The sequence below is a fragment of the Engystomops pustulosus genome, chromosome 10 (genome assembly GCF_040894005.1).
Source record: "Engystomops pustulosus chromosome 10, aEngPut4.maternal, whole genome shotgun sequence".
Classification (NCBI taxonomy): domain Eukaryota; kingdom Metazoa; phylum Chordata; class Amphibia; order Anura; family Leptodactylidae; genus Engystomops; species Engystomops pustulosus.
Window position 1 is genome coordinate 87,864,100 of NC_092420.1, and position 27,935 is coordinate 87,892,034.

Below are 27,935 nucleotides of genomic sequence, written 5' to 3' on the forward strand. Positions count from 1 at the left end.
GTTGCTTGTAGCAATTTGGATCTCAGTAGTTTTGTGGTGCCCCATCCTGAGAGGAGGCAATTTTATTTTAATTGTTGTCAGGGGTATAACTATAGCTGAATACAGGGCTATGATGTGCCACAGAGATCCCAGTTATGAGGATTGGCTGCTTAAGTAAAGGTCCTGAAGGGAATTGTAGAAATTCCTTACTATTACATTATTAGGCATCGGCATAGGCATTTTCCCAGCTAGAGGCTGTCAACCTTGGCAAGCATTGAGCATCCTAAGCAAGATTTCCATGGGTTCTCCAAGCCCATTTTCTCCTTTCAAGTTTCATACCAGCCCCTCTATCAACATGAAGAGAAGGATAGACGAAATCCAGTTCAATCTTCTTGACATGCAACTTTTTGGTCAATGATTTGGAAATTTCAAACCATCAGGTTAAGAGTGACTACTGTCAGGGTTCCAATCCAACAACAGGTCCACCTCCATCTGATGGCCTTCACCAATTGTCTACATATTCCCCAGCTGGACTTCTGTTTCCCACCTTTTGTATTTAACCTTTAGAAATGAAGATGGCACCAAAAGCTACAAATGACTCGAGCCCTTGTGTGGCATCTCAAAAAGGTACAAACCCTGAAAGTGGCTTTTGCTATCAAGCCTTGGATGTAGCTGGTAGGACAACAGGAGCATCTTTTTCAGATACTTGGTGTTGCAATTAGACCCACTTTGACTTGCTCAGGGAATTTAATAAAACCCAAGATCTCCAAGTGCAAGAAAGCCTTCTCCTGCTTGGTATCACCCAACATGTACATAACGGGAATGTATAATGGGTATGACTTACGCAGATCTTTCCAGCCTAAATATGAATGTCCACAACCCCACAGCCCCAACCAGTTGGCGATAAAAAAGTTCCAAACAGATTCCCTATCAGTTCCAGGAAGACATTATGAACCATTGATGGGTAAAGGTTAGAAATAGCCTCATAAGGGATTCTGTCAGCTCCTTGGTTACATCTAAACTCAACACATGGCCTTGTAGGTGAAGTACTTATCTATCGAGAGAAAATCTATTGCCTATAGCAGTGATGGCAAACCTTTTAGACACCGAGTGCCCAAACTACAACCAAAACCCACATATTTTTCGCAAAGTGCCAATGCGACAATTTAAGCAGTAACTTATTACTACCTGCATCAGTAGAGGGAGCCACAGCACGCCAAGGTTTCCAAAGTATAAAGGCTTAATTTACATAGAAGGCATAAAATACACGACGTTTCGATTCGCAATGAATCTTTCTCAAGAAAGATTTGCTTGAGAAAGATTCATTGTGAATCGAAACGTCGCGTATTTTATGCCTTCTATGTAAATAAAGCCTTTATACTTTGGAAACCTTGGCGTGCTGTGGCTCCCTCTACTGATGTCCTGGACTACGGATTCATGTACCAGAATCCTCGGCTGCGAGCACCAAACTATATGAACTAACGTGCAGGATTTGGATTGCTGTCTTTCCCTTCTTCTTATTACTTCCTGCTTTATTACAGGTTTAAATTGTATAGGCGCCTGAGGACACCAATATAGTAGAAAGAAGGAGAAGAAGTTTGGATTATCATTGTAGCTTCCTTCTGGGGTCCTGGGCTACCTGGGACTGCAAGAGGCCTTGAGTCCTGTCTGGCTAACTCTGCCCTGGGGTGATGGCACGGGTGCCATAGGTTCGCCACCACTGGCCTATAGGCAGGGAAATCTAAATATTTATCAGAAAAACATGCATTTTGGTGCACCCTCTCTTGCCCAGTTTCAGCACCCTCTTGTTGGACAGCACCCAGCTTCCAAACTTGGAACAGAGGGTGCTCCGGACTTCATGACCTTAGTGCACACAAATGTTTAGTTCTCCGCATTTGGGCATATGATTTTCCCTCAAAAGACATGTTTATGGTGCAGGGGACTTCTTCTACAAAACTATAGGCTTAGCTTGGCAGCCATCAGAGCCCCTTTAAGTGCAGGACTGTGGCGGAGGCTCGGCATTATACAATGATTTCATTATGAGTGCTTTAATGATACTGTTCATTTACGGATATGGTGGCATTTCCCGTTTTGTCTCTCAAAAGACGTCTGTTAGATCCCACCTGCTGTGAGCCGAGCCCGTCACCACCGGGCCTATATATAGCCGTATATATTCTGAGTAATAATGGACAGGGATAAGTGCTCTTTGAAGAGAACACAAGCTGATAAATAAGACAAGTCGACAGTCAATAGCGATGATTCATATCGGGTATTGTCTTGTGAAGATGCCGAGACGGAACAAGCTGCAAAGACACAATGTAGCCATAAAGTGAGCTTATTACAACTTTCATTTTCACTACGTAATTAATTCTGGCTTTTTAAATTAACAATAAAGCTGGTCCCTCCAGGACCCTTCGCTGCAGCACTGAGGCCGGGACGGAAGAAGATGAACTTTCTTACCTGTTCAGCACAAACTAGATGATTAAATGAGGCCACGGTGAAATGAATGGGTGCTAAGCGCCTAATAGGATCGTACAGCGGACCCAGAACGTAGAATCACATCAGAATCAATCATTCAACCCTCTAGTTATTTATCATCAGAAATTGGTAAAGGATTGGCACCTTGTGAGATCACGCTCTGACCTCTTGATGTATCCATCAAGGGGCCTGTGCAGCGTTTATTTCTACAGCAGACCCTACTTGGCGTAAAAAATATTCACAGCTGGCAAATATTCATGTATGAAAATTTGTAGGCAGCAGCGAGTGCACAGGGGCGGGGACAGGAACGCCCCGCACCGGCCCACTCTGCTCCGACCACGCCCACCCCCAGCTGGTCATGCCCCCGTCACTCCCCTCCACGTCCCCCAGGCGTGAAGGTGGCGTAAAGGGGAAATTAATCGCAAGTGCTAGTAATAAGCTGCATTTTGCTATTATTTCAGGGCTTCTATGCCAGTAATGTGGGGCAGAATCCCTGATAAATATCCCCCGCTGTCTATGTCTGGTATTGCAGATCAGCTCTATTGAAATTAATGGGGTAATAGGGATTATATATATATAATATATATCAGCAACAGTTTGCCAGACACTTCAGCCTCAAAGGTAAGCTTTCCTCTCATGCAGGAAGCATGTTATAGAGCAGGAGGAGCCGAGCAGATTGCACATAGTGTCCCATCTGCAGGCATGTTATAGAGCAGGAGGGAATGAGCAGAGTATACATAGTGCCCTATATACAGGCAGCATTTTATAGAGCAGGAGGAGCTGAGCACATTGTACATAGTGTCGTATCTGGAGGCAGCATGTTATAGAACAGGAGGAGCTGAGTAGATTGTACATAGAATCCTATCTGCAGGCAACATGTTATAGAGCAGGAGGGGCTGAGCAGATTGTACACAGTGTCCTACATGCAGGCAGCATGTTATAGAGCAGTAGGAGCTGAGCAGATTGTACATAGTGTCCTATCTGCAGGCAGCATGTTATAGAACAGGAGGAGCTGAGCAGATTGTACATAGCCAGTTCATGACTAAAACAACAGAATTTTTCCTTTACACGCTACTTGCAGGATTGGATGGCATTTTTTGACAGGTTCCCTTTAAATAGAATTCTATGGGGAAATCAAGGCTTAGTCAGGCTGAAGACCAGATCAAGCCAGAAGCTGATGCGTCTAAGCAAAAAAAAAAATTTTTTTAGGGAGAAGAATAATTTTTTCTGTATCCATATATAAATAGCGATTTAATCCATGCAAGTAAAAGCCGGGTCCAGGAGTGACTATTGTAGCCGTCCCCTGTAATATCCTGCATTGCTCAGAGCCTGATCTCATGGGAGAGAGACCTGCCGCCATGTGATGTATTTATAATGAGCTTCGTTTCAAAGAGAATTAGAATCTATACATATCCAGAGCGTGCGGATATGTGCAGCGTGTGCGCCCGTCAGCATCATTTGCATAGGATTGGGGTGGGGGGTAGGCAGCTGCTGCTACAAAAAAAAAAATAATACACCCTCGAAACACACAAACACACATGACAGAGAGATGCTTCAGGGCCCGGGGGCGGCGGAGGGGGGATGAAAAGTCTTTAAATTGTGAACAGCTCAAGTGACAGACAGTGAAAGCGAGTCATGTCTGATCTAGGTTAATAAGCCCTGTACCTGCTGCAAGACGCACTCAAAGGCATCAGCCAGATGAATGCGTTGCCATCTACGGCAGCCATTGTCTCCCGAATTACAGGCCATAACCCCCCCCCCCGACACTACACTGCATTCTGGACCGTCATTTTACATAGGGGGCTTATTACGGTGGAAATATGCAAATCCCCTAAGATGTAGCCGTTTCCTTTTTATTATAATAGAGCAGCCATTAGCCAGACTTTAATAGGGGGGAATAAGTGTTATCTTCCCCAGCGTACAGATTTAGCTATAGGAAGGCAGAGGAAGGAGGAAAAGTCATGTTCTGCGTCGCCTCTCGGAATAAGCGCGACTCTTACTCTCACGTGGACTGTGAATAAGGGGGGGAATTTATTATAGACACAATCTATGCAATTGTAGAGACCCCTCAATGATCAACGAGTTCCTACACAGTGGTAGAAAACATCCCATTCTCCCGGACCGGTTGTGCTCAAAATTTCTGTTATTTATCTCCGTTTAAAAAGAAAAAAACGGATGATAAATAAACTGAACAGAACGGAAGGTTTGTGCTTTTTTAGAATTTATTATGACCGATTATCGATAGGCTAAGTGTATGTCACCCATACTCTCCGGATCTATCAGGAGGCTCTGACCTCCTGATAAATCCGAGAGGCCTCATCCGGGCGCGAACCGATGCGCTATGCCGCCGGTGCCGCCTGAACTATAGGTAGTGCGAAGGCGTGGGGCACTGCACAACATATCACCACCCCTTCCCAAAAAAACTGGGGGTCACTCATCACATTTTCGCTTTTTTCCACTGTTATTTGTGCCCCTTTGTCTCCGTAGTTTTGGCTCTTTGTCAAATGCAGATTTTTTGAGACTTTTCCGGCACAAATTTTCAAAAAAAAAAAGGCAAATTTGTGCACAACTCATTACCATTGTCTTCCCTATGCATTGTCCGGGCCGGAGTATTTTTGTGCAATTATTTGCTCCCTTTTGGGTGCAAATCATTGTTAGATTAGATTGCAAACATCTGGAAGCCAGAGAAAAAATAAAATAACAATATATAGATTAGGTTTTTTAAGAATATGAAACATAGAGCTTAGAAATCATGGGGGACTACAGTGTCAGACTGTCCCACCATAGAATCTGAGGATCCTTTGGTGGGCCGGAGCTCTATCCAAGGCTAGTTTGTAGGGTCTATTTCCTAGTGGAAAATGGAGGATAGGCCACCAAAATATTTGTATTTTTTGTAGCCAAAGAACCCCTCTCCAATACTGTGTGTCCATTGGTGTTTTATTGTAGAGACAGGCAACTTTTATGTTGCCATCATATCCGTGCATCCAATAGACCTAATGGGTGATCTGAAAGGTGATAGCCGTAGAATATTGTTCTATAGGAGATGTATATAACATATTCACAAAGCCAGCAGTGGATTATAATTCAGGCGTTCTGGGCGGTGGCCCAGGGCCCAAGCCTTCTTGGGGCCCATGGTCACCCTACCAACCAAATTTTAGACTGTATACTGAAAAGGACCTTCACCCATTAAATCCTCGTACATCTGTTCCTGCTCTCAATACACAAGTGCCATTTCAGGACCTTTGACGGTCCTACAACGGTCCTAAAACCATAGATGAAAAGCAGCAGAAGCGACGCATCCTCCGTTCCCCATGAAGCTGCTTCTAGTACTAGATGTAGGAAGTGATTCCAGACTTGTAGGGGCCATAATATACATACAGCCCAGGGTCTTAATCCGCAATGGATGAAAAGAAGTGACATGTCTAGAAGGCAGAGGCTACTCCGTGCAGTGAAATCCCTGCTGAGATCCACTTATGCTATAATTCACACTAAGACAGTGGAGCCACAAAGAGTTAAGCTGGGATCTTGCTCGTCAGTGCATCCGATGAGAATGAAATCCTGCAAGGCCCGGCACATTGTTTGTGATAGTCCGATGGAGCCTACGTTGGCAGATATAATTGCCAGACTGCTTTCCCTCCCCCCCCCTTTTCTTCTTCTGCATTTAAAATTCTGCCCTTTTTTTTATTCTTTCCCTCAATCACAATCAGATGTGTTTTGTTCCCATGTGTGGGACATTACAAAAGCGCAGAGGGGTTTGTAAAGGAAATGGCAGCTGTCTTAGCATCGTCTCCTGTACCATCAACCACAAGATCTGCAAAACATGTTTGTTCCTAGCATATCCCTTTACAGCGGCTCCTTATTCTTTCTAAATAGTCGAGGACACGAAATCATCTTGTCTCGACAAAAGAATCTTTTTTCAAATAACAGCGCCACCCTTGAGTACTGGCTGTGACTGGTATTGCAGTTTACCCCCATTTATTTGACTGTAATAGTCATAGATATGGAGCAGCTTACTTTCTAGTCCCCGAGTTTGTTACAATATCTTCCATCCATGCAAACAGATGTATGATCATTATGGGTCCCACTAAATACAAGAATAGGGGTCCTGGTCCCCATTCCGAGGGGGAACATATGTAAGCCCCAACTCTATTCACTGATGGGGGGTGTAGAGCACAATATTTGGATATCTTCACCAGAGATAGAGATTGAATAGAGCTTTAGGGTACATGTGTGACCAAGGCTCCACTCAAATTTGGGTTGGGGTTCCCCCATTTTAGTGGTTAGTAAGTAGGGCTCTCATTGATCAGAGATCTATAATATTGATACATTGGAAGATGTTTCACTTGTCTACCCCTTTTGATGTTCCATTTTTGTATCAAGTAATGTACCTAGGAAGGAGGTTAATCCAAACATTGCCCAGTGTATTGGAGCTCATTAAAGGGATTGTCCAGAGGTTGAAAAACATGGCTGCTTCCTTTCAAGAAAGACACCACACGTGACCATGGTCTGTAATGTTTTTGCAGCTTAGTTGTATAGAAATGAATGGAGCTGAGTTGTAATACCACACGCTACCTATGGTCAGGAGAGGAGCTGTATTTAGAAAGGGAACAGCCATGGTTTTTTAGCTACGGACAACCCCTTTAATATCCAGCTTTATCTTGACCCCCAAGTGACCCCCCATGGTTCGATTGTGCCTCATGTGTTCCACTGACATCTCTGGCACCACGCCGGACGCTAAGCGCAGCATTTGGTGCTTCCCTTGTCCAGGCCATCTCGGTCCACTCCAACCATTCTCTGGACGGGACCATTCCAATTTGGCCACTGCCCTGACTTAACTTAAGATCATATCTTTTTGCTGTCCTTAGCCGACATATCGACATAGGCTTTTGAAGCAGGTTATTCTGGTCTCCTTTGCCCCTGATGAGCCCAATTGAAGAGGCGAAACATGACATGTAGGGTTCTCACGACCAGACGTGACCCTGCAGCTACACAGTATCCACCTGCCTATTGCCATTAATACCCACTATCTTATCAATAGAGGATACAGCTACTCCTTCCCTCTTTAGATAGATTGGGTACTTGTTGCATCATAAGAGACTGTGTTCTGGACATCTACCCTCCCCCCCCTCCCCTCTTCCCTAGTATTAGGGTTAGAGGGCCGCTGGAAGGGACAGGTTCCAGACGGGGTGGCAGCTAATTAGGGCTGCGGCTCCGTGTTGAGGTTTGAAGGGTCGGACAGGGACCCCTCATCTAATTCTAGGGTCTATTAGGGCACCCTGCACTCTACAGCTTCGAGTGTCCTTCCCCTTCCCCCTTCCCCCCCCTCTTACCTTGTCTCTTGCACTCTACATGCGCTGTGAACAACAATCTCCACAGACGGTATCATTTTTGCACAACATTTGGCATCCCGAGTATGGGATAACCATTGTAGTATCATACATACCTAGAAAATTTGAGTGCTACTCTACACCACCAGTGCCTATACCCACTGTATGGCATTATCTCTACGAACACTGATAATCGATACATTTTTTATCTATATTTAATTATTTTTATATCATTATATGTGTTAAAAGCTAAGTTTTATATTGATCCTCCACTCTTCTTGTACTTTTTGTCATACCTACCAAGTGGGGTTGGGAGGGGGTATACACCACCCTCCTTTTCGTATGTATTTTTTCTGACCCCCAAGTAAGCAGCCTAAAACTTTGGTACCCAACATGCTAATGGAGGTGGACGGGACAGTCATTCTAGTTCAGCCCCATATTGTCCACGTGACAGTATAGAGTCTAATTAGCATATTGAGCACTAAACCGAAAATTATTTACCCAGCGCTTACTACTTCTTACTGTGCAATTTCGTTAGACCTGAGCTTTGATCTGTGATGAGTAACTAGAACCTACAGGAAGTCTGAGGCAGTTATGTAAACGCCCCCAATCTCTTCATTGGTTGAACCTACAGGAAGTCTGAGGCTGTCTTGGACACTCCCCATGTTCCTTTATTGGTCAGACTCTGCTCCAGATTTAACATGCAAAGTCCAAAAGAAGTGTGTCAAAGGTGCACCACACCAAAAAATTTGCACTCTGTCAGGGTAGTGCAGAGGGTGCCAGATTCAAGTCTGAGGCAGTTATGTAGACACCCCCTGTCTTTTTATTGGTTGAACCTATAGGAAGTCTGAGGATGTCTTGGACATACCTCTTGTTTCTTTATTGGTTGAACCTATCAGAAGTCTGAGGCTGTCTTGGACACACCCCCTGTCTTTTTATTAGTTGAACCTACAGGAAGTCTGAGGCAGTCTTTGACACATCACCTGCCTCGCTATTGGTTAAACCTATAGGAAGTCTGAGGCTGTCTTGGACACACCCTCAGTCTTTTTATCAGTTGAACCTACAGGAAGTCTGAGGCAGCCTTAGACACACCCCCTGCCACTCTATTGGTTGAACGTACAGGAAGTCTGAGGAAGTCTTGGACACACCCCCTGTGTTTTTATTAGTTGAACCTACAGGAAGTCTGAGACAGTCTTGGACACACACCCTGCCTTGCAATTGGTTGAACCTACAGGAAGTCTGAGCTGTCTTGGACACACCCCCCGTGTTTTTATTAGTTGAACCTACAGAAAGTCTGAGACAGTCTTAGACACACCCCCTGCCACTCTATTGGTTGAACGTACAGGAAGACAGTGTGTCTTAGACTGAGGCAGTCATGGACACACCCCCTGCCACTCTATTGGTTGAACCTACAGGAAGTCTGAGGCAGTCTTAGACACACCCCCTGTCTCTTTATTGGTAGAAACTGCTGCTTTCTCCATGCTTAGACTGACTGCTGTGTATAACCATAAGTCTATTAAATCCCCACCAGAAATTTAGTACCTGACTATGGGGGCTGATTTAATGCTTAGCAAGGGCAGAATTATTATAAATGACCAATTTCTAAACCCCATTGAGATGATGTAGAGGTAATTTTTTTTTTTTGGTGTAATTTTTGGTGTCACTTCATTTAAACAGTCTCCCCCTCCGATGAGCAGCAGTGGTAAGCATCCGTCCTGCCATGATGATGTATAATAGACCTTTATGTAACTTTGGGTCCACGTTGTATTGAGTCCATCCATAGCAGATGATACAAAATAATGTATATGATCATTTCCTGTAATTTTGTTATATTTGAGGAGGATTATGCTCCCACCTTTTCTTCATATTGTGCATGCATGATATATATATATAGTCTAAATATACCAAGCTGTAACTGTTATTGGGCCCTATTCACTAAGGATTTTTGCCATAGGCCCACATTTGGAGGAACACTTGAAGGATTTAGCTACTGGCACAAAATGGAAATCCCTTACTGAAGAGGGCCCTATCTTTGGGAAAGGTCAGTAGTATTTGTTACTGCTTTTTAATATAATCTAGCTTGGTGACCGAGGGGTCTACAATGTATTACACATTGAAGGCTCCTTGCACTCGGGGCCGTTTTATGTCTGTGATACTGAATATAGCATTTTATATCAACCCATTGAGCTCCATGTTAACTAAAGGCTACGACTTGTCAATAAATTTGGTTTACTTACTCGTAGCCTAGAGCTCAATGTTAAAAGATAACTACCCCCCCCCAAAGATAAAAAATTGGGGCAAAAAGTTTCTGAATAGACCCCCACACACACACACACACACTCCAAAATCTTTATATCTACTATATGTACTAATTATGAATGCATTGGTGTTCCTAAAATTTTGCCCCCCCTTTTCATTAATCCAAAATAATGGTGGGACTAGAACTAGAATGGGGTCAAGGAGGTTGTTGTCTTATGTTTCCAATGACAGCTACAGATTTGGGAGCTAAAATATAGCCAAGGGAACCCATGTGTATGTTATGGAGCAGAATGAGCTGAGCAGATTGATATATAATTTTATCGGAAAAGATACAAAGTATCAAGTCATTTATCAATTATTATTCCTGTATATTCTAAGCTCTGGATTTAAACATGTAATTCATTGATTTCTATTACTGATTATTCTGGGCAGAGGAGTCCAGAGGGAGGTCCTACTCAGCCTTTCACTTATGAGTAGGACCGCCCACTGGACTCCTCAGCACAAAATAACCAGAAATATAAATCAATGAATTATGTGTTATAATTAAACTTTAAATAGGTCTGATCAGCTCCTCCTGTGTTATACCATGACCTGAGCAGGTATTTAATATGATGGATTTATTGTAACAAGGAGTTGTGAACAGTGTCGGACTGGCCCACCAGAGTACCTGAGGATCCTCCGGTGGGCCCTGGCTCAAACCAATACTGAGCCCCAGAGATTCATCATAAAACAACACAATTTGAAGGCTGCTAGAGTATATTTCCTGGGGGATAATGAAGAGTGGGCCCCCAAATAGATTTTCTCTGGTGGGCCTAAGAAAACACAGTCCGACACTGGCTGTGAATATCACCCAGCTCGGTCCTCAGTGGGCCCCATATCACCCAGCTAATGGGCCTCAGCACAAAGTCTGTGCCAGGCCCCCAACTATAGTCTATGGTTTATAATACTAGTCTTCTCATATGGCAAAAGGGACACCATATGGGCCCCCTAAGCCTCTTGGGGCCTCGTTGCACCTTCTGCACCCCCTCAAGTTACGCCCCCTGTCAGTCCTTCTAAAAAGAGGAGTGATATTTGTTAGTGTGCTGTTCCCCTTTAATTCCTGAGCATTCACAGTCCAGGATAGGATAGATGATTAGATATTATCCTGTACAGATCCGCTTGATTGGCTTAAGTATCTGCCAGGACTGATCTCTGCTCCGACCTCTTCCTGCATGTTCCAGATAACTACATTAAATGTGATATGGAAGATGCTGTTATTTTTAATCAGAGAATAATCATTTTTCCTTAGAAGATCATTTCTATTGTCAGCCAGTATCATATAATGTTGGCCTGAAACACAACATTTATTTATATTCATTTTCATTTATTAATATGTAGCTTTATCGCTTTAAGGGGGACCTTTCACATCTGCACCAAATCCAACTCTTTGCTCCATTTTTGCTGTTATTGTCGGGATTTTTTTCTTTAGTACCCACCATTCAAATTGGGTAATTTGGATCTACACTGTCAGGTGGGCTCGCCCAAGATGGTGTTTGGCTTGGGTCTGCATTTGGGTATCCAATCTGAACCTTTTTTCAAGGTTCGGCAGAACCCGATTGAGTCTACTCATGCCTACAACTGGAACTACTTACTATATTGACCGTTTCCAGGAAGTAAGGATTCTCTTTACGGAGACTTTGCCAATTAAAGGAAATCTACCACCAGGATGGAGGATTGTAAACCCAGCACATTGACACACTGGTGTGCACCCCTTCTGCTTTTCTTTAAGCTTCCTATGCCCTTGTTTTTATGAAAAAAAGCTTTAAAAATCATGCAAATTAGCCCGAGGGGCTCCAGGCTCCATTAAAAGCTATGGAGCCCTGAGCCCCTCACGCTAATTTGCATAATATTTGAAGCCTTTTTTGGTCAAAATAATGGCAATGAAGCTAAAAGAAGAGCAGATCCTACCAGATGGGGCACACACCAGTATGTCAGTGTGCTCGGTTGACAATCCCTCATCCTGATGGTAGATTTCCTTTAAGGCCGCCATGTTGGTGTGTGGAGACTTTATACCCAATCACACTTCACTAGGGGATTCTGGGAAAATATGCAATTGTGTTTTCTTTATCCCATTCTGAAAAACGTATTTGCATATTTTGACTGTGCAATTTTTGAGCAATTAGACCTGAGCTTTGATCTGTGCCAAGCTACTTGAACCTTCATGATGTCTGAAGAAGTCTTGGACAAAAACCCTGTCTTTTGCCCCCTGACTTAGGAATAATGGGGGCTAAAGAAAAATTCCAACTGGGCCAGAATCACTGGTGCGACATATATTAAGAAATGCAAAGAGTTGGAGTTGCTGAAGGTGCTGAAAGATCCTCTTTAAGATGAGAGTTTATGATTCCTTTGTGTCCACGACCCCTATTTACAGCTACTGTGTATCCAATGTAATGTATGGAGCACATAGGTGTCCCAATATTATTCTCGGACTTTATGACATTGGATTAGTGCATGAATTATGGAGTTACCGTGCCCCATGTGTAACGCTTCCATCCTTGCACTGTACAACAATGCAGTTTAAGTCATGTGAAATGTGTGTGCAGCAAAGCAATAGTTAATCTCTGCTTGGTAGCAATGTGGATGATATAGGCCATTGCCCCCACCGCCTGCCTATGTTTTGCTGTGTGGACGGCTCGGATAAGACAGAGCAGACTATTACCCAGATACATTAGGTAAATAATTGAAGTGTGGATAAGTCACGTTTTCCAGCCTTTGCTTTTATCGGTGTGTGATGGGTAGGACGCGGAGAGCCACCAGCCGGCTGCGGGTGACATTGGGCAAGGACTGTGTGTTATCAGCAGAATACATGGGAGCAGCAGTCTCTGCTGTCTCTGCGTTGGGTTATTTTTACCTTTTGATCCCTGTGGATTGCATTATTTTAACCTTAGAATTACACTGCTGACTCTTCTCTATGCACATCTGCTGCCGCCGCCTTCTGCACGGCATCCACTTTGCATTATTCATGAGAGCGACTTCCATTTGTGCAGCAGGAATCCAGTAATAGCCGCTGTGCAATGTATGTTTAGAGCCTATAGAAATACATGGAGCCCATATACCTCCTGCGCAGTTAGTGTAATAGGGTATGCATGGGGGGGGGGGGGGTGCAGTATAATGTACAACGGGATAATCCCGGGTGCAGACAATAGTAGACACAATGGGTAATAGTCTATACCATCAAGGTGGCTGCAAGACACATATAGGAGTCTGCAAGTCAAACCAGTCCTGACACGTTACCAATTGTAGAGTATATAGCAGGAAACCTCTGAGATATATCCATTATAGTAGAGTATATAGCAATTAACCTCTAAGATATATCCATAATAGTGGAGTATATAGCAGGTAACCTCTAAGATATATGAAAAAAAGTGGGGTATATAGCAGGTTACCTCTAAGATATAGCCATAATAGTGGAGTATATAGCAGGTAACCTCCAAGATGTATCCATAATAGTAGAGTATATAACAGGTAACCTCTAAGACACACCCATGATAGTGGAGCATATAGCAGGTAACCTCTAAGATGTATCCATAACAGTGGAGTATATAGCAGGTAACCTACAAGATGTATCCATAATAGTAGAGTATATAGCAGGTAACCTACAAGATGTATCCATAATAGTAGAGTATATAACAGGTAACGTCTAAGACATATCCATAACAGTGGAGTATATAGGAGGTAATCTCTAAGATGTATCCATAACAGTGGAGTGTATAGCAGGTAACCTCTAAGACGTATCCATAATAGTGAAGTATATAGCAGGTAACCTCTAAGACATATCCATAACAGTGGAGTGTATAGCAGGTAACCTCTAAGTTATAGCCACTTATCAGACTGTATTTGCTCTAGACCAGTTCTTGAATATTAGAAATCTTATTTCTGATGAACCAACAATCTTATCCCATTCGGAAGAGGAGACGTTATATTATTGGCCTTGCAGGACCCCATTTACATAAAGCCAAAAAATTATGGCTTCGCAAAGCCACCCAAGAACCTTTGTCCAGTGTTCATTGTAAAATTGCTTTCAATAAAGCAAATTATTGTAACATTAATTTGTTACAAGTCGGAAACATGGAAGGAAATAACCTGTTCCTCCTCCTGCTCTTATTCCAAAGCTGCTTGGAACTTGTTGGTCTTGTTGGTGTCCATTTAGTCAACGTTTCCATTCCCATTTAAGGACACTTTCCAACCACAAAAAGGTCACAAACCAAACATGCCAGAATACCTAATTATATGCAGACTTTAATAATCCTAAATTTCATGCCACAGTCCGGCACAGGTGGGTCACAATGTCAGCCAGCTAAATGGGTATTGTTAGGTACTTCCCAAAAAAGACCAGGAAATTGTGGCTCTAGCAACATCTGAACCAGGGTGTTGGAGCACCTCGATTTGTGATTTGTTTAATCCTCTATGAGAGGTAAACAAATTTTAGAGACCCTGTGCAATAATAGCATCTGGATAGCGAAGCAGATAAGGATTTGATTGCTTAGGGGTTGACTGCTGGAAACCCCAGGAATCAGGGGATCAAGGGACCAATACTACTTGTACTCTACTCACTTCTATGGGTCAGCATGTAGATCTTACAGGATGGCTTAACCGGTGCTCCATAAATATAAGGTCTATAAAAGGCCATCGATACCATCTACCATATACTTTAGACCTTTTTTGAATGGGTTTTCTAGGAAAGCTGAGCCCACTGGGCTGATATCGAGGAGGCCACTGTTTGGACAAACCAGATCCCGTAACTCCTACCATTTCTGGCCAGAGCTGTAAATGCCAACAGCACTTTATCTATTCAAAAGGCGTTAACCATATACAATTGGTAAGGCCTATCTAAGTTCTAGAACTTCTTTGAACAGGTTTTCCATGTATCCTAATAAGCCCACTGGGGGTCAGGTCAAGGTTGACAAATAAAAGAAAAATGTGCTTTCTCTGCCCTGGTTCCAGGGGTCAGTGTTGTGTGGGTCTTCTAGTCTGTGGCCTCGGGATTCGCTTTGGCAAATTAGTGGCCTCCTTGACCACTGGATATCTGTGGCCGCGGGATTCGCTTTGGCAAATTAGTGGCCTCCTTGAACACTGGATATCACTCGTTCTTACATCACATATGTATTTGAGGAGGCCACTGTTTGGCCAAACGAGATCCAGTGATCCTCTCACTTCTGGCCAAAGATTGGAAGACCATCGCCAGAGGAACCAGAGGAAGTTAACAAATCTTATACCTTTTTGGCCATCGTTAGCCATATAAAATTGGTAAGTCCAATCTACTCTAGCCTGGATATAGTTTCATCCTTCACTATCTCAGCTCGGTTCCACATTTGCAGCCTACTTGTGAAGGTTATCTGCCAACACAATCCCATTTCTGAGCACCCATTAGCTGACTAGGACAATGTGTCTCATGTGTTGGTGGCATTTTATTTTACTATGATTTTTTAAATTATTATTATGAGTCAAAATGTAGGTAGGAGGGAGTAAATACTTTTCTCAGATCTTTTGCTCATTGGTTATAATATAATAACGTAGTCACCTTCAAATAACAATAGTGCAGTCACTTTCCATCCTGCAACATTGACTAGATGCAGAGTTTTATCTTCATGAATACCTATTTTGCCTTTCGTGTTTTCTTTTTGTTGCCCTTGGATACAAAGCTACAATTCTATTCAATAGACCGAGCGCAAGTAGAAATGAGTTCTGGAATAATTTGGCTTGATAATGTTAATGCATGATTGAGATGCAGGGAATGAAGCTGGAAATGTAGAGTATTAGAGGGAGCGAAATACTCAGATGTGTGTGTTATGTGGAAGCATGAAGGCTGCAAATAACATCATCATTTATCATAGGACAATGGTGAATGTACATACTGGTCAGTAGTGGATTATAAAATAGACGGTTTGGGCGGTAGCCCGGGGCCCAAGTCTACAAAGGGGCCCACAGCCACACAAATCACCAACCAAATTTTATACTAAGAAGAACCTTCACCCATGAAATCCTCATACATCAGTTCTTGCTCTCAATACACATGTACGCAACAGCCATTTCAGGACCTTTGACGGTCCACCAAAGGTCCTGAAACCACAGATTGAAAGAAGGCAGAAGAGAAGAATCCTCCATCCCCCAGGAAGCTGATTCTAGTACCAGATGTAGGAAGTGATTCCAGACTTATAGGGGCTATAATATTCATACAGCCCAGATAGAGCAATAGAATCTGTGTAAAATTATATTTTACACAGTAAAATAAGCAGTATTTATTTTATTTTAATCATTAGAATTATGCTCATGGGTGGGGTCTAACATGAGGCTCTATACCGATATAGTAAATCTGTATCGTTGTCATGCTCATGGGTGGGATCTAGCATACTAGTATGTAACATAAAGGAAAATTGTATCATTATCATGCTCATGGGTGGGATCTAGCATAATACTAGGTAACATAAAGTAAGGGTTGTGGGTGGGGTCTAGCAAAATACTATATAAGGTAGAGTAAAATTGTTTTGTTGTCATGCTCAGGGGTGGGGTCTAGCCCAAGGTTATTATATAGGGGCTATAATATTCATACAACCCAGATAGAGCAATATAATCTATGTATAATTATATTTTACCCAGTAAAATAAGCAGTATTTATTTTATTTTAAACATTGTCATGCTCATGAGTGGGATCTAGCATAATACTAGGTAACATAAGGTAAAACGGTATCATTATCATGCTCATGGGTGGGATCTAGCATAATACTAGGTAATATAAAGTAAAACTGTATCATTATCATGCTCATGGGTGGGATCTAGCATAATACTAGGTAACATAAGGTAAAACGGTATCATTATCATGCTCATGGGTGGGATCTAGCATAATACTAGGTAACATAAGGTAAAACGGTATCATTATCATGCTCATGGGTGGGATCTAGCATAATACTAGGTAATATAAAGTAAAACTGTATCATTATCATGCTCATGGGTGGGATCTAGCATAATACTAGGTAACATAAAGTAAAATTGTATCATTATCATTCTCATGGGTGGGATCTAGCATAATACTAGGTAACATAAAGTAAACGGTATCATTATCATGCTCATGGGTGGGATCTAGCATGATACTAGGTAACATAAAGTAAAACTGTATCGTTGCCATGCTCATGGGTGGGATCTAGCAAAATACTATATAGGGTAGAGTAAAATTGTATTGTTGTCATGCTCATGGGTGGGGTCTATGGTTATGTAGTTTACAATATAATTAGTATGTAAATGATGCGTTACCACTACAGCAGGAAATGTTATTTTCATGCTTGTGGGTGGCTAATACAAGGTTATATAGTATATAGTACAATTATATTATTGCCATGCTCATGGGTTGGCACAATTCTATAAAGGGTATCGTAGAATTATAGTACAGTCCATATGGTATGTAGTAAAATGGTGTTATTATAGTCATTAGTCATGGGTGGGGTTATGTTGGTAATTGGACACTATATGGGGCATAGTGAAATTGATCATTCTCATTGGTGGGGTTATGTTGGGAGGTGGAGTTGCATTAGTAGATTGAGAGGTAGAGCCCCTATCCTATATGATAGCACTATTGCAATGCTCATGGTTGTATAATGGTAATATCCAGTGGTCATGTCATGTTGAGAGTTCATAGGGTTGAATTATGATCATGCCCGGTGTTCGAGTCATGTTAGTGGTTGATGTTTCCTATGCATAGTGTATATTATATCATATTATGCTGTAGCCCAGTGTTCAGGTCACTTTGGAAGTTGTAGTTTACTATGTATAGCGTATAAAGGAATTGCTTTATGGTCATGTCCGGTGATTGCGTTATCTTAATGGCTATAGTACTCAATGCTCAGGTAAGTGCCCATAGTTCCGGTCATGTTGGGCTTTGTAGTGCTGTATGTATATAGGGTATTATAGAATTGTATTGCATCTATTATGGTCATACCCAGTGTTCAGTTCACTGTAAGGATTGTAATTCCCTATGTTTAGTGTTTGTATTATGGTTTTTCCAATATTCAGGTCATATCGGGTGGTGTAGTATTTTATGTACAGAATGTAATAGAATTGTATTATTGTCCTGCTCAGTGTTTAGGTCATCATGGGAGTTGTAGTTTGCTATGTATAGAATATAATAGATTTTTTTTCTGGTTATGTTCAGCATTCAAGTTATGTTAGTGGCTAATAATATGATTGTAACACAGTCATGTCCATAGTTTAGGTCATGTTTGGCTTTGTGGTGCTGTAATACATATAGGGTATTATAGAATAATTTTGTGGTTCTATCCAGTGGTCAGTTTAGTAGGAGGTTGTAGTATCATATGTATAGTGTATAATACAATTGTATTATGGTCCTACCCAGTGTTCAGGTCATGTTGGGAGGTGTAGTATTTTCTGTACAGAATATAATATAGTTGTATTATTGTCCTGCTCAGTGTTGAGGTCATCATGGGAGTTGTAGTTTCCTATGTATAGAATATAATAGATTTGTTTTATGGTCCATTGTTCGGGTTATGTTAGTGGCTGTAATGTTCTATGTATAGTAAAAATTATGATGGTGTTATGGTCATGCCCATAGTTCTGTTCATGTTTGGTTTTGCGTTGCTGTATGTATAGGGTATAATAGAATTGTTTTATGGTTATATCCAGTGGTGAGTCGTGTAAATGGGTGTAGTATCCTATATATAGTGTATAGTAGAAATGTATTATGGTGCTGCCCAGTGTTCAGGTCATGTTGGCAAGTGTAGTATTTTACATACATAATATAATAGAATTGTATTATTGTTCTGCTCAGTGTTGAGGTCATCATGGGAGTTGTAGTTTCCTACGTACAGAATATAATAGAATTTTTTTATAGTCCAGTGTTCGGGTTATGTTAGTGGCTGTAATGTTCTATGTATAGTAAAAATTATGATGGTGTTATGGTCATGGCAATAGTTCTGTTCATGTTTGGTTTTGCGTTGCTGTACGTATAGGGTATAATAGAATTGTTTTATGGTTATATCCAGTGGTGAGTCATGTAACTGGGTGTAGTATCCTATATATAGTGTATAGTAGAAATGTATTATGGTGCTGCCCAGTGTTCAGGTCATGTTGGCAAGTGTAGTATTTTACATACATAATATAATAGAATTGTATTATTGTCCTGCTCAGTGTTGAGGTCATCATGGGAGTTGTAGTTTCCTACGTACAGAATATAATAGAATTTTTTTATAGTCCAGTGTTCGGGTTATGTTAGTGGCTGTAATGTTCTATGTATAGTAAATAATATGCCCATAGTTCTGGGCATGTAGTGCTAAATGTATAGGGTATAATAGAATTGTATCCAGTGTTGTAGGAGGTTGTAGTTTCCTATGTATAGTGTATAATAGAATTTTTTTTATGGTCCTGCTCAGTATTCAGGTCATTCTGGGAGTTGCAGTTTTCTATGTTTAATGCATAAAAGTGTAGATTGCATAATTTTCCCGCTCAGTGGTCAGTAATTCTGGGGGTTGTAGTTTTCTATGCATAGAGTATAATAGAATTGTTTTATGATCCTGTCCAGTGTTCAGGCCACACTGGTGGTTGTAGTTTCCTATGTATAGTGTATAATAGTGTAGATTGTATTATTGTGCGGCTCAGTGGTCAGCCATGTTGGGGGTTGTGGTGTTTTATGTATGGATATAAGGAGTCGGATTGTGGTGTGTTCATGTTAGGACGTATAATGAATATAATACAGTAGAAGTTTTGTAATATCACACGGACCCTTGTATTGAGTGAATCTCTTATTTTGCACATTTTCCCCCATACTAAGCGGAAATAACTGCAGTTCTTGTTAGACATCATGCCTCACTGCCGAGACCCAATTTCCTATTTCTTAGACCAGAAAGAGCTGCTGGTTATTTCTGTGCACTAGACAGAACTGGCTGAGCAGCAATTCTCACTGCACAAAGGCAAATAGCATCAAGTCTTCAAAAGAACAAAATGAGTATAATTTATTCATCTTTTGGAACAGCGCTGTCCTTTCTTAGCTGTAAAACTAAAATATTCATGTTATTCTTCTACATGAATGCAGGAATATGGACTTGAACGCTCTGGGATGATGTACAGTTCCTCTGCTATTCCTCTTGGATTTTTTTTTTTCAATAAATTGACAAATGGGTGTTACCAAGAAGAGATGGGTCTCTGACAGTGTCCAATCAATGCTGCCGGGGTCACCCCTTGTAGATATTCACCTCTATGACAAGGAAATCGACAATATCCAGTTGGAAATTTCTGCCTACATTTACAGTAGGAATAATAGGAGAGCAATACTACACTGCACAGGGCCGAGAGATATTCGGTCACATTTACTTACCCGTCCCCGGAGTTCACAGACGATAATGCACTGAGCCGCGATTCACTAATATCGTGCGCCCGATATCCTGCATGTGTCGCTTCCCCGCTCAGGTCCCCGGAGTTCACCTTCTTCTTCCTGGTGCATGTAAGTGCATTGAATTGTGACACAATTCGAAAGTTAAATCCGGCGCTCAGTCCGAATCAGTCAGATCGTCCAACGGCCTGTCTCTAAATTGTGGCACAGCTGTACCACAAAAAGATTGCATGCTCTAAAATCCCACCGCAGACTCTTCTTAAATACCTGTCCAAGCCGCGCAAAACCCAAAAAGACGCATAGTCCGATGAAAGTGTGATCCACAACCCTTAGTAAATGAGCCCCATTATTTTAGTGCTTACTTTATTTCCTAAAAATGTCAGGAGAGGTGTCAGGTCCTATTTAAAGGTGTGGTCATAGGTAACTCCTTAGCCAGAAAAATGAGGTGCTATGGTACATATTACAAATGCTGTGTTACAGCACAGGCGGTCCCCTACTTAAGGACACCTGACTTACAGACGACCCCTAGTTATAGACGGACCCCTCTGCGCACTGTGACCTCTGGTGACCTCTCTGGATGTTACTATAGTCCCAGGCTGAAATGATCAGCTGTAAGGTGTCTGTAATGAAGCTTTATTGATAATCCTTGGTCCCATTACAGCAAAAAATTTGAAACAATTGAGTTGACAATTCCAATTGTCACTGGGGCAAAAAAATAAATTGTCTGGAGCTACAATGATAAAATATACAATTCCAACTTACATACAAATTCAACTTAAGAACAAACCTGTGGACTCTATCTTGTACGTAACCTGGGGACTGCCTGTACGTAGTATTATATATAGTATAGTATTATACATAGTATAGTTTTATATATAGTTTAGTATTATACATAGTACTCTGTACATAACAAGTACAAACCTGTGTTATCTGATTCTTAGAAAGTTGGTTGTCTACTAGTGTGGCTGCAATGACAGATCCCATCCAATCTAATTCCAATCTAGAAACACATAAACTTAAAGGGTTTGTCCACTTTTAGCACATAACTGATATTGTTATATTGTGTAGTGAATAGTTATACAATTTTCCAATATACTTTCTGTATCAAATCCTCACGGTTTTCCAGATCTCTGCTTGCTGTCAATCTGTAGAAAGCTTCCATGTTGACTTCCAGTGGATAAATACCTGTCCATGGTCTTGTGATGTAACGCAGGTGCCAGAGCCCTTAGTATCACAGAGATTAATAATGTGATATAACGGGTCGTGAACTTGTGAGTCCTTAATGGGCAGATTTGTATGCACTGGAAGTAAACATAGAAGCTCCCTATAGCCGCCATATGATGGGCACCATATTGGATGATCTGATAAAAGAAGAAATTGCTGCAATCAGATCTGCAGTATCTCTTGCGGTACCACAGTTATCCGCACAGTGTGACAATCCATGGCTCCGGCTATGGGATCGTGACGCCTCGGGGGCGGCTTTTCTGCCACAAACCAATAAATGTCATTAAAAGCAGAAAACCTTCTTCTACTAAATACATCACAGACCTCAGTCCTGACTAATTTTACATGACAGGCTGAAATGTTTATCTGCGGAGATAATTTCACGTTTTCCGTGTACCCAGATGAGCACGGGGCCTCGCCGCTCCGGATCTGACTGTCACACCAAAAAAACTCCTATGACCTTCATGGCTGGGATGACCTTGGTGAAGATCATTTCTATGTAAATCATGTCTGCCACTGATAAGATGATTGGTCCCTAATTTGCTGTTTCTTTTCCCATCTAGGGCAGAGCCTAGGATATGGATTTGTTAATTACATTGATCCAAAGGATGCAGAAAAAGCCATTAACACTTTAAATGGACTCAGACTACAAACCAAAACCATCAAGGTGAGGACACGTTTATGTCGGGGGTCAGGTTTACCGACTTGTAATTGTAAGAAATTATTATTTTGGGACATTTGTGATGCAAATATATAATGTTAAAGGGGTTGTCAGGTTATGGGACCCCCATGGATCACGAGACAGAGGACCCTTGTACCCTCGTTGCACCCAAAATGAGCTGAGCAGCCAGTCGCGCATGCTGGTCTATCTCCGTCAGCTCCATAGAGATGAATGGAGCAGCCGACGCATGCGCAACTGGCTCCTCCGGTCATCTCGGTTGCAACGGGGGTACAATGGACATGATGCAACTGATGCAACTGATGCAACTGATCCAACTGATCAGCGAGTTAGGCCCTATCCCTATGATAGACCCTAACTTGCTATCACTAGACAACCCCTTTAAGTGTCAAGTGTGTCAAGTTAAAGTTTCCTACCTCTATGCAATTGAATGAAGTTAATCACTTAAAGGGGTTGTCCAAGAACTTGTATTGGTGGCAACTTAAGTAGCTGATCATTGGGACCCCTATCACCCTGAGTCATGTATGTGCTCTATCACTTCAATAGAAGATGAATGGAGCGGTAATGCTTATGCACCACTGTGGCTCCATTCACATTAGAAACATGTATCGTGTATTCTTCAGTGGAGTGTAGGGGATACTATATAGCACTGAGTAAATGTAGGGAATGTATTTTTATGGGACCCACAATCTAATTTACTAGGTAGCGCATTCTAAAGGATTGGTGCAGCATGAGATAAATCTTGGAGTCTCACATCCTGAAAGATGGTTACATAGTGAAAAAAGACCATTAAGTTGAATCAGGGAAGGAAAGGGAGATGTTATATCATATATAATAATTCATTAGTATTATTATTAGTATTAGAGCATCAGGAGGGTGGAAGACAGAACTGATTAGCAGTGTTTTTATGTATATAATATATTTTATTGGACCTGATGCAGGAAGCACCCCCCTTCTAGAATTGTGATCAATGTCCAGCCAAGTTTCAGACACGATTCATCTTTATTTCGGTAACATTACCAATAAAAATTCCATACTGGAGTTCATAGAAGTCAAAGCACTTCCAAAATGCACAGTCCCAAGAAAACCTTTAAGAAATCCCATTCATCTTTTTTTTGGAGCAGGGTGTAACAACATTATCCCCCTGTCCCGCAATATCTCCAATGAATAGGGAAACAGACGCAGGGTAGATAATTTATAAAACAAGTGATTGTGGTAATAATCTTAGATTTGTTATCCATTGCCTCCTTCCTTCTAAAATCAACTTTTAAAATTATGCTAATGGGGTGTTACCTGATCTCTACCATGCTGTAGCTACAAAGGCTATTACACTGTGCAGAAGCACTTCCCCCTCTCCCACAGTGATAGATTTGTTATCCATCGCCTCTTTCCTTCTAAAATCAACTTTTTAAATTATGCTAATGGTGTGTTACCTGAACTCTACCATGCTGTAGCTTCAGAAGCTATTACACTGTGTAAAAGCACTTCCCCCTCTCCCACAGTGTTAGATTTGTTACCAATTGCCACCTTCCTTCTAAAATCAACTTTTAAAAGTATGCCAATGATGTGTTACCTGAACTCTACCATGATGTAGCTACAAAGGCTATTTCACTGTGCAAAAGCACTTCCCCCACTCCCACAGTGATAGATTTGTTTTCCATAGCCTCTTTCCTTCTAAAATCAACTTTTATAATTATGCTAATGGGGTGTTACCTGAACTCTACCATGCTTTTGCTTAAGAAGCTATCACACTATGCAAAAGCACCTCCCCCTCTCCCACAGTGTTAGATTTGTTATCCATAGCCTTCTTCCTTCTAAAATCAACTCTTTAAATTATGCTAATGTGGTGTTAGCTGATCTCTACCATTTTGCAACTTCAAAGGCTGTAACACTGTGCAGAAGCACTTCCCTCAGAGGAAAGTGTTGAGGGATCAGGGGGAGGGTGACAAAGTGTAACCGCCATTGAAGCTACTTTATGGTGGGGGCTCCTTTAACGCCCCTAAGAGCTATTCAAGCTCATTAGCATCATTTTCAAAGTTGATTTTAGAAAAAAGAGGCTTTGGGTAACTAATAAAAGACGGTCCCGGTGCCTGGATCTATGAGTAATGTCCCTGGATTATCAGGATGGATTCTGATGGAAGGTTACTCATAGTATAGAGGTCACATTGTGGTGTAATGCGCCTATAATGACCACTAAATAACACAGGCAGAAATCCGAATTTTGCTTGCTCTTGAGCCTCTCCCTTGTTAGCTGGCGCTCTTCCTATCCGGCTCGGCTGCTATTCTTGCCGACTTGGAAGCTGAAATCACAAAGAGATGTTTGACCTACAAATGACATTTGAGATCCATGTTTCCAAGAGTGAATTGTACGAGTCGTATTTACAGTTCTTCTGAGCGCTGAACTAGAAACCCCACATCCAGCCAATCATACAAAACTGCAAGTTTGTCTTTCTCTCTCCGTTCTGCTGAATCTAACATTAGTCACATTCTCCGCGTTGACTCAGCGGCTATTTTTAAAACACAGAACGGATAAAGATGGAAAGTGATCATTTGTGTTCGGGGGTTGGTTGGGCTTGATGTGTCTTAAGGGGGATGGCGAGGATATCAAGACTAATGGAAAGAGTCTTCATTATGTTCCCATTTAGCGGCAAAGCGTATGAGTGTTTCCATTGACTGCGGATTAGAGCCGTGTTATTTACATAGTTTCCCTAAATGTAGGGTTACTATTAGCAATGATCAGTTAAAGGAAAACCTTCACATTAAAATGTAAAAAAGAATATGGGTAAATCTGGCATAATAGCGCTGCAGATAGGACATTATGTATAGTTTCCTCAGCTCGTCCTGTACTATAACATGCTACCTGCAGATAGGACACTATGTACAATCTGCTCAGCTCCTCTTGCTCTATAACATGCTGCCTGCCGATAGGACACTATGTACAATCTTCTCCAATCCTCCAGCTCTATAACATGATGCCTGCAGATAGGACACTATGTACAATCTACTCTGCTCCTCATGTTCTCTTACATGCTTCCTGCAGATAGGACACTTTGTACAATCTGCTCTGCTCCTCATGCTCTATAATGTGCTTCCTGCAGATAGGACACTAAATACAATCTGCTCCTCTCCTCATGCTCTATAGCATGCTATTTGCAGACAGGACACAATGTAAAATTTGCTCAGCTCCTCCTGCTCTATAACATGCTGCCTGCAGATAGGACACTATGTACAATCTGCTCGGCTGCTCCTACCCTCTAACATGCTACCTGCAGATTGGACACTATATACAATCTGCTCAGCTCCTCCTGCTCTATAACATGCTGCCTGCAAATAGAACACTGTACAAACTGCTCAGCTCCTCCTGCTCTATAACATGCTTCCTGCAGATAGGACACTATGTACAATCTGCTCAGCTCCTCCTGCTCTATAACATCCCCCCTGCAGATAAGACACCATATACAATCTGCTCAGCTCCTCCTGCTCTATAACATGCTGCCTGCAGATAGGACACAATGTACAATCTGCTCAGCTCCTCCTGCTCTATAACATCCCGCCTGTAGAAAGGACACTATGTACAATGTGCTCAGTTCCTCCTGATCTATTACATGCTGCCTGCAGATATGATTGTATATTTAGAGTGAGGGATCCCCATTATTTCTGCAGGCTAGTTTTACATTTACATTTTACAATCGATTGTGCCTGGACTGCAGATAGTTAACATGTCATCCAGCGTCCGCAGTACAGTGATGTATACAGCCTCCCATGACTATAGGAAGCCATTCCATTAATAACATTCAGATAATGACATTAATGGAGCTCCCTTGTTTGGACAACCCCTTTATTATAGGGGATCCAGAGGAAAGCTAATTAGCGCTTCTATATTGGTCGCTATGTCATGTGTTTGGCCTCTCTGGACCCTGGGGATTGGTAGTTATCAGCGGGGGAGGCTCAGAGCGGACACTCAAGGTAGTCATCCAGAATAATTGACCATCATGTTATCTATGGTCATGTAGAGGATCCTAGAATGAGGGCATCTTTATACATCGTACTCCTGAGGGCATCTGTCTGGTCCCAGTGTGGTCTGCACACACAGACATGTTAAAGGGATATTAACCACCAAAGACAACCCCTTTAATAAGGGAAAGTTTGGCACCCTGGGAACTATATACAGAAAAATGTTGGATAACATGTTGGCTAATGAGATTAATTGCTTGAATCCCTGATCATATAAGATCACAGCAGCCTCCATGGAGGATGGGGAGGAGCAGAAGTTGGAGGCTGCTGTGATTTCATGTGATCAGATACATACATGGGGTAGATGTTAATGTTAGTGGGTAAAGGACCTTAGATGACATCACCCTGGTCATGTGACATGATAGGCTCATTAGTAAGGAAGCATAAGCATGGGGAGGAGTAGATTGGAGAGACCGAATGAGCAGTACACGCCCCACTGATGCCAGGTAGGAAAACATAAAGTTCATTTTATGGGGATATGAGGGAAACCATTTCTAGCTAAAATAAGGGGGGCAATTCATTAATAGAGCACTATGGGAACCCGTCACTGGCTGTATCTGTTGAAATATGGTGACAGGTTCCCTTTAAGCTGAATGTGGCTCCAGGCATCTAGTACCTAACACCATATAATTTGTCTATTCTTTACCAGTGATCTGATGACAAACTCCTCATTTTTGTCAGGTTTCCTATGCCCGGCCCAGTTCTGCATCAATTCGCGATGCTAACTTGTATGTCAGCGGCCTTCCAAAAACCATGACCCAGAAAGAACTGGAACAATTATTTTCACAGTATGGGCGCATCATCACCTCAAGAATCTTAGTGGATCAAGTCACAGGTAAGTGGCTCTATGGTGGCTATTAATCCTCAACCAAACCAAAAGAGAATGCTAAAGCCAACAACTCACCTGGGGAGACCAATTTTTTGGAAGGGTTTTCAGAAATATTCCCCTTTTTAGTCTGGCACCAGGCAAATTGACTATTAATTCAGGAATGTTGACAACTTTGGTTATAGACCAATCTGAGTTTTTTGTGCAAAATGTTTTGTAGAACATGACATTTCTTCATTTAAATTGATGTTTGAACTTAGGAGTTCAGTGGGTGGAAAACCAACATGCCTGATCCTCAGTTTCCCATATATAGGTTCAAGTAAGAGTTGGGTGCCCCCTACATATCACATGAGAATCAAATTTTTGTACATCCTACAGCCATGTCTCCTTACCCGATCCATACGTGATTGGCTCGGTGTAATGAATGGAGACGCAACTGGCAGCTACTTATCTCCCAAGAACAAATGGATGAGACAGATAAGTTTCCCATTTACCTGATCCTTATCCTCCCTAATATCTTCTGTTGGGTGAGAGTTGGGAGTAGAGTTGACTTCGATTTGTAATTCATAGATTCGGTGAAAACTCACGACAGCAAATGGCGTAATTTTTTTTCTGATTCGCTTCAGATAAACTGATGTTGCTCAAATTGTCCTTGAAATTTGTATATTAAGGTTAAAGTTAGGGATAGGATAGGTTTTGATAAAAAAAATTCCAAATAATGAACTAAATGCGATACAACTTTTTATTAAAAATAAGTGTTTTAGAAGACTAGATTTC

At 41.7% G+C, this 27,935-nt stretch overlaps 1 protein-coding gene across 7 annotated transcripts in view; it reads left to right on the forward strand.

Moving 5' to 3' along the window:
- Positions 1–27,935, forward strand: part of ELAVL4 (ELAV like RNA binding protein 4) — an 86,990-nt gene that overhangs the window by 50,922 nt on the left and 8,133 nt on the right. For 5 of the 7 annotated variants that reach the window (XM_072128480.1, XM_072128479.1, XM_072128478.1 and 2 more), the window contains exons 3-5: positions 9,739–9,825; positions 22,203–22,306; positions 27,014–27,167. In XM_072128480.1, the coding sequence (XP_071984581.1) occupies positions 9,739–9,825; positions 22,203–22,306; positions 27,014–27,167 (345 nt within the window). The remainder of the gene's footprint in view (positions 1–9,738; positions 9,826–22,202; positions 22,307–27,013; positions 27,168–27,935) is intronic. The other 2 variants (XM_072128484.1, XM_072128481.1) reach the window with 1 other exon arrangement.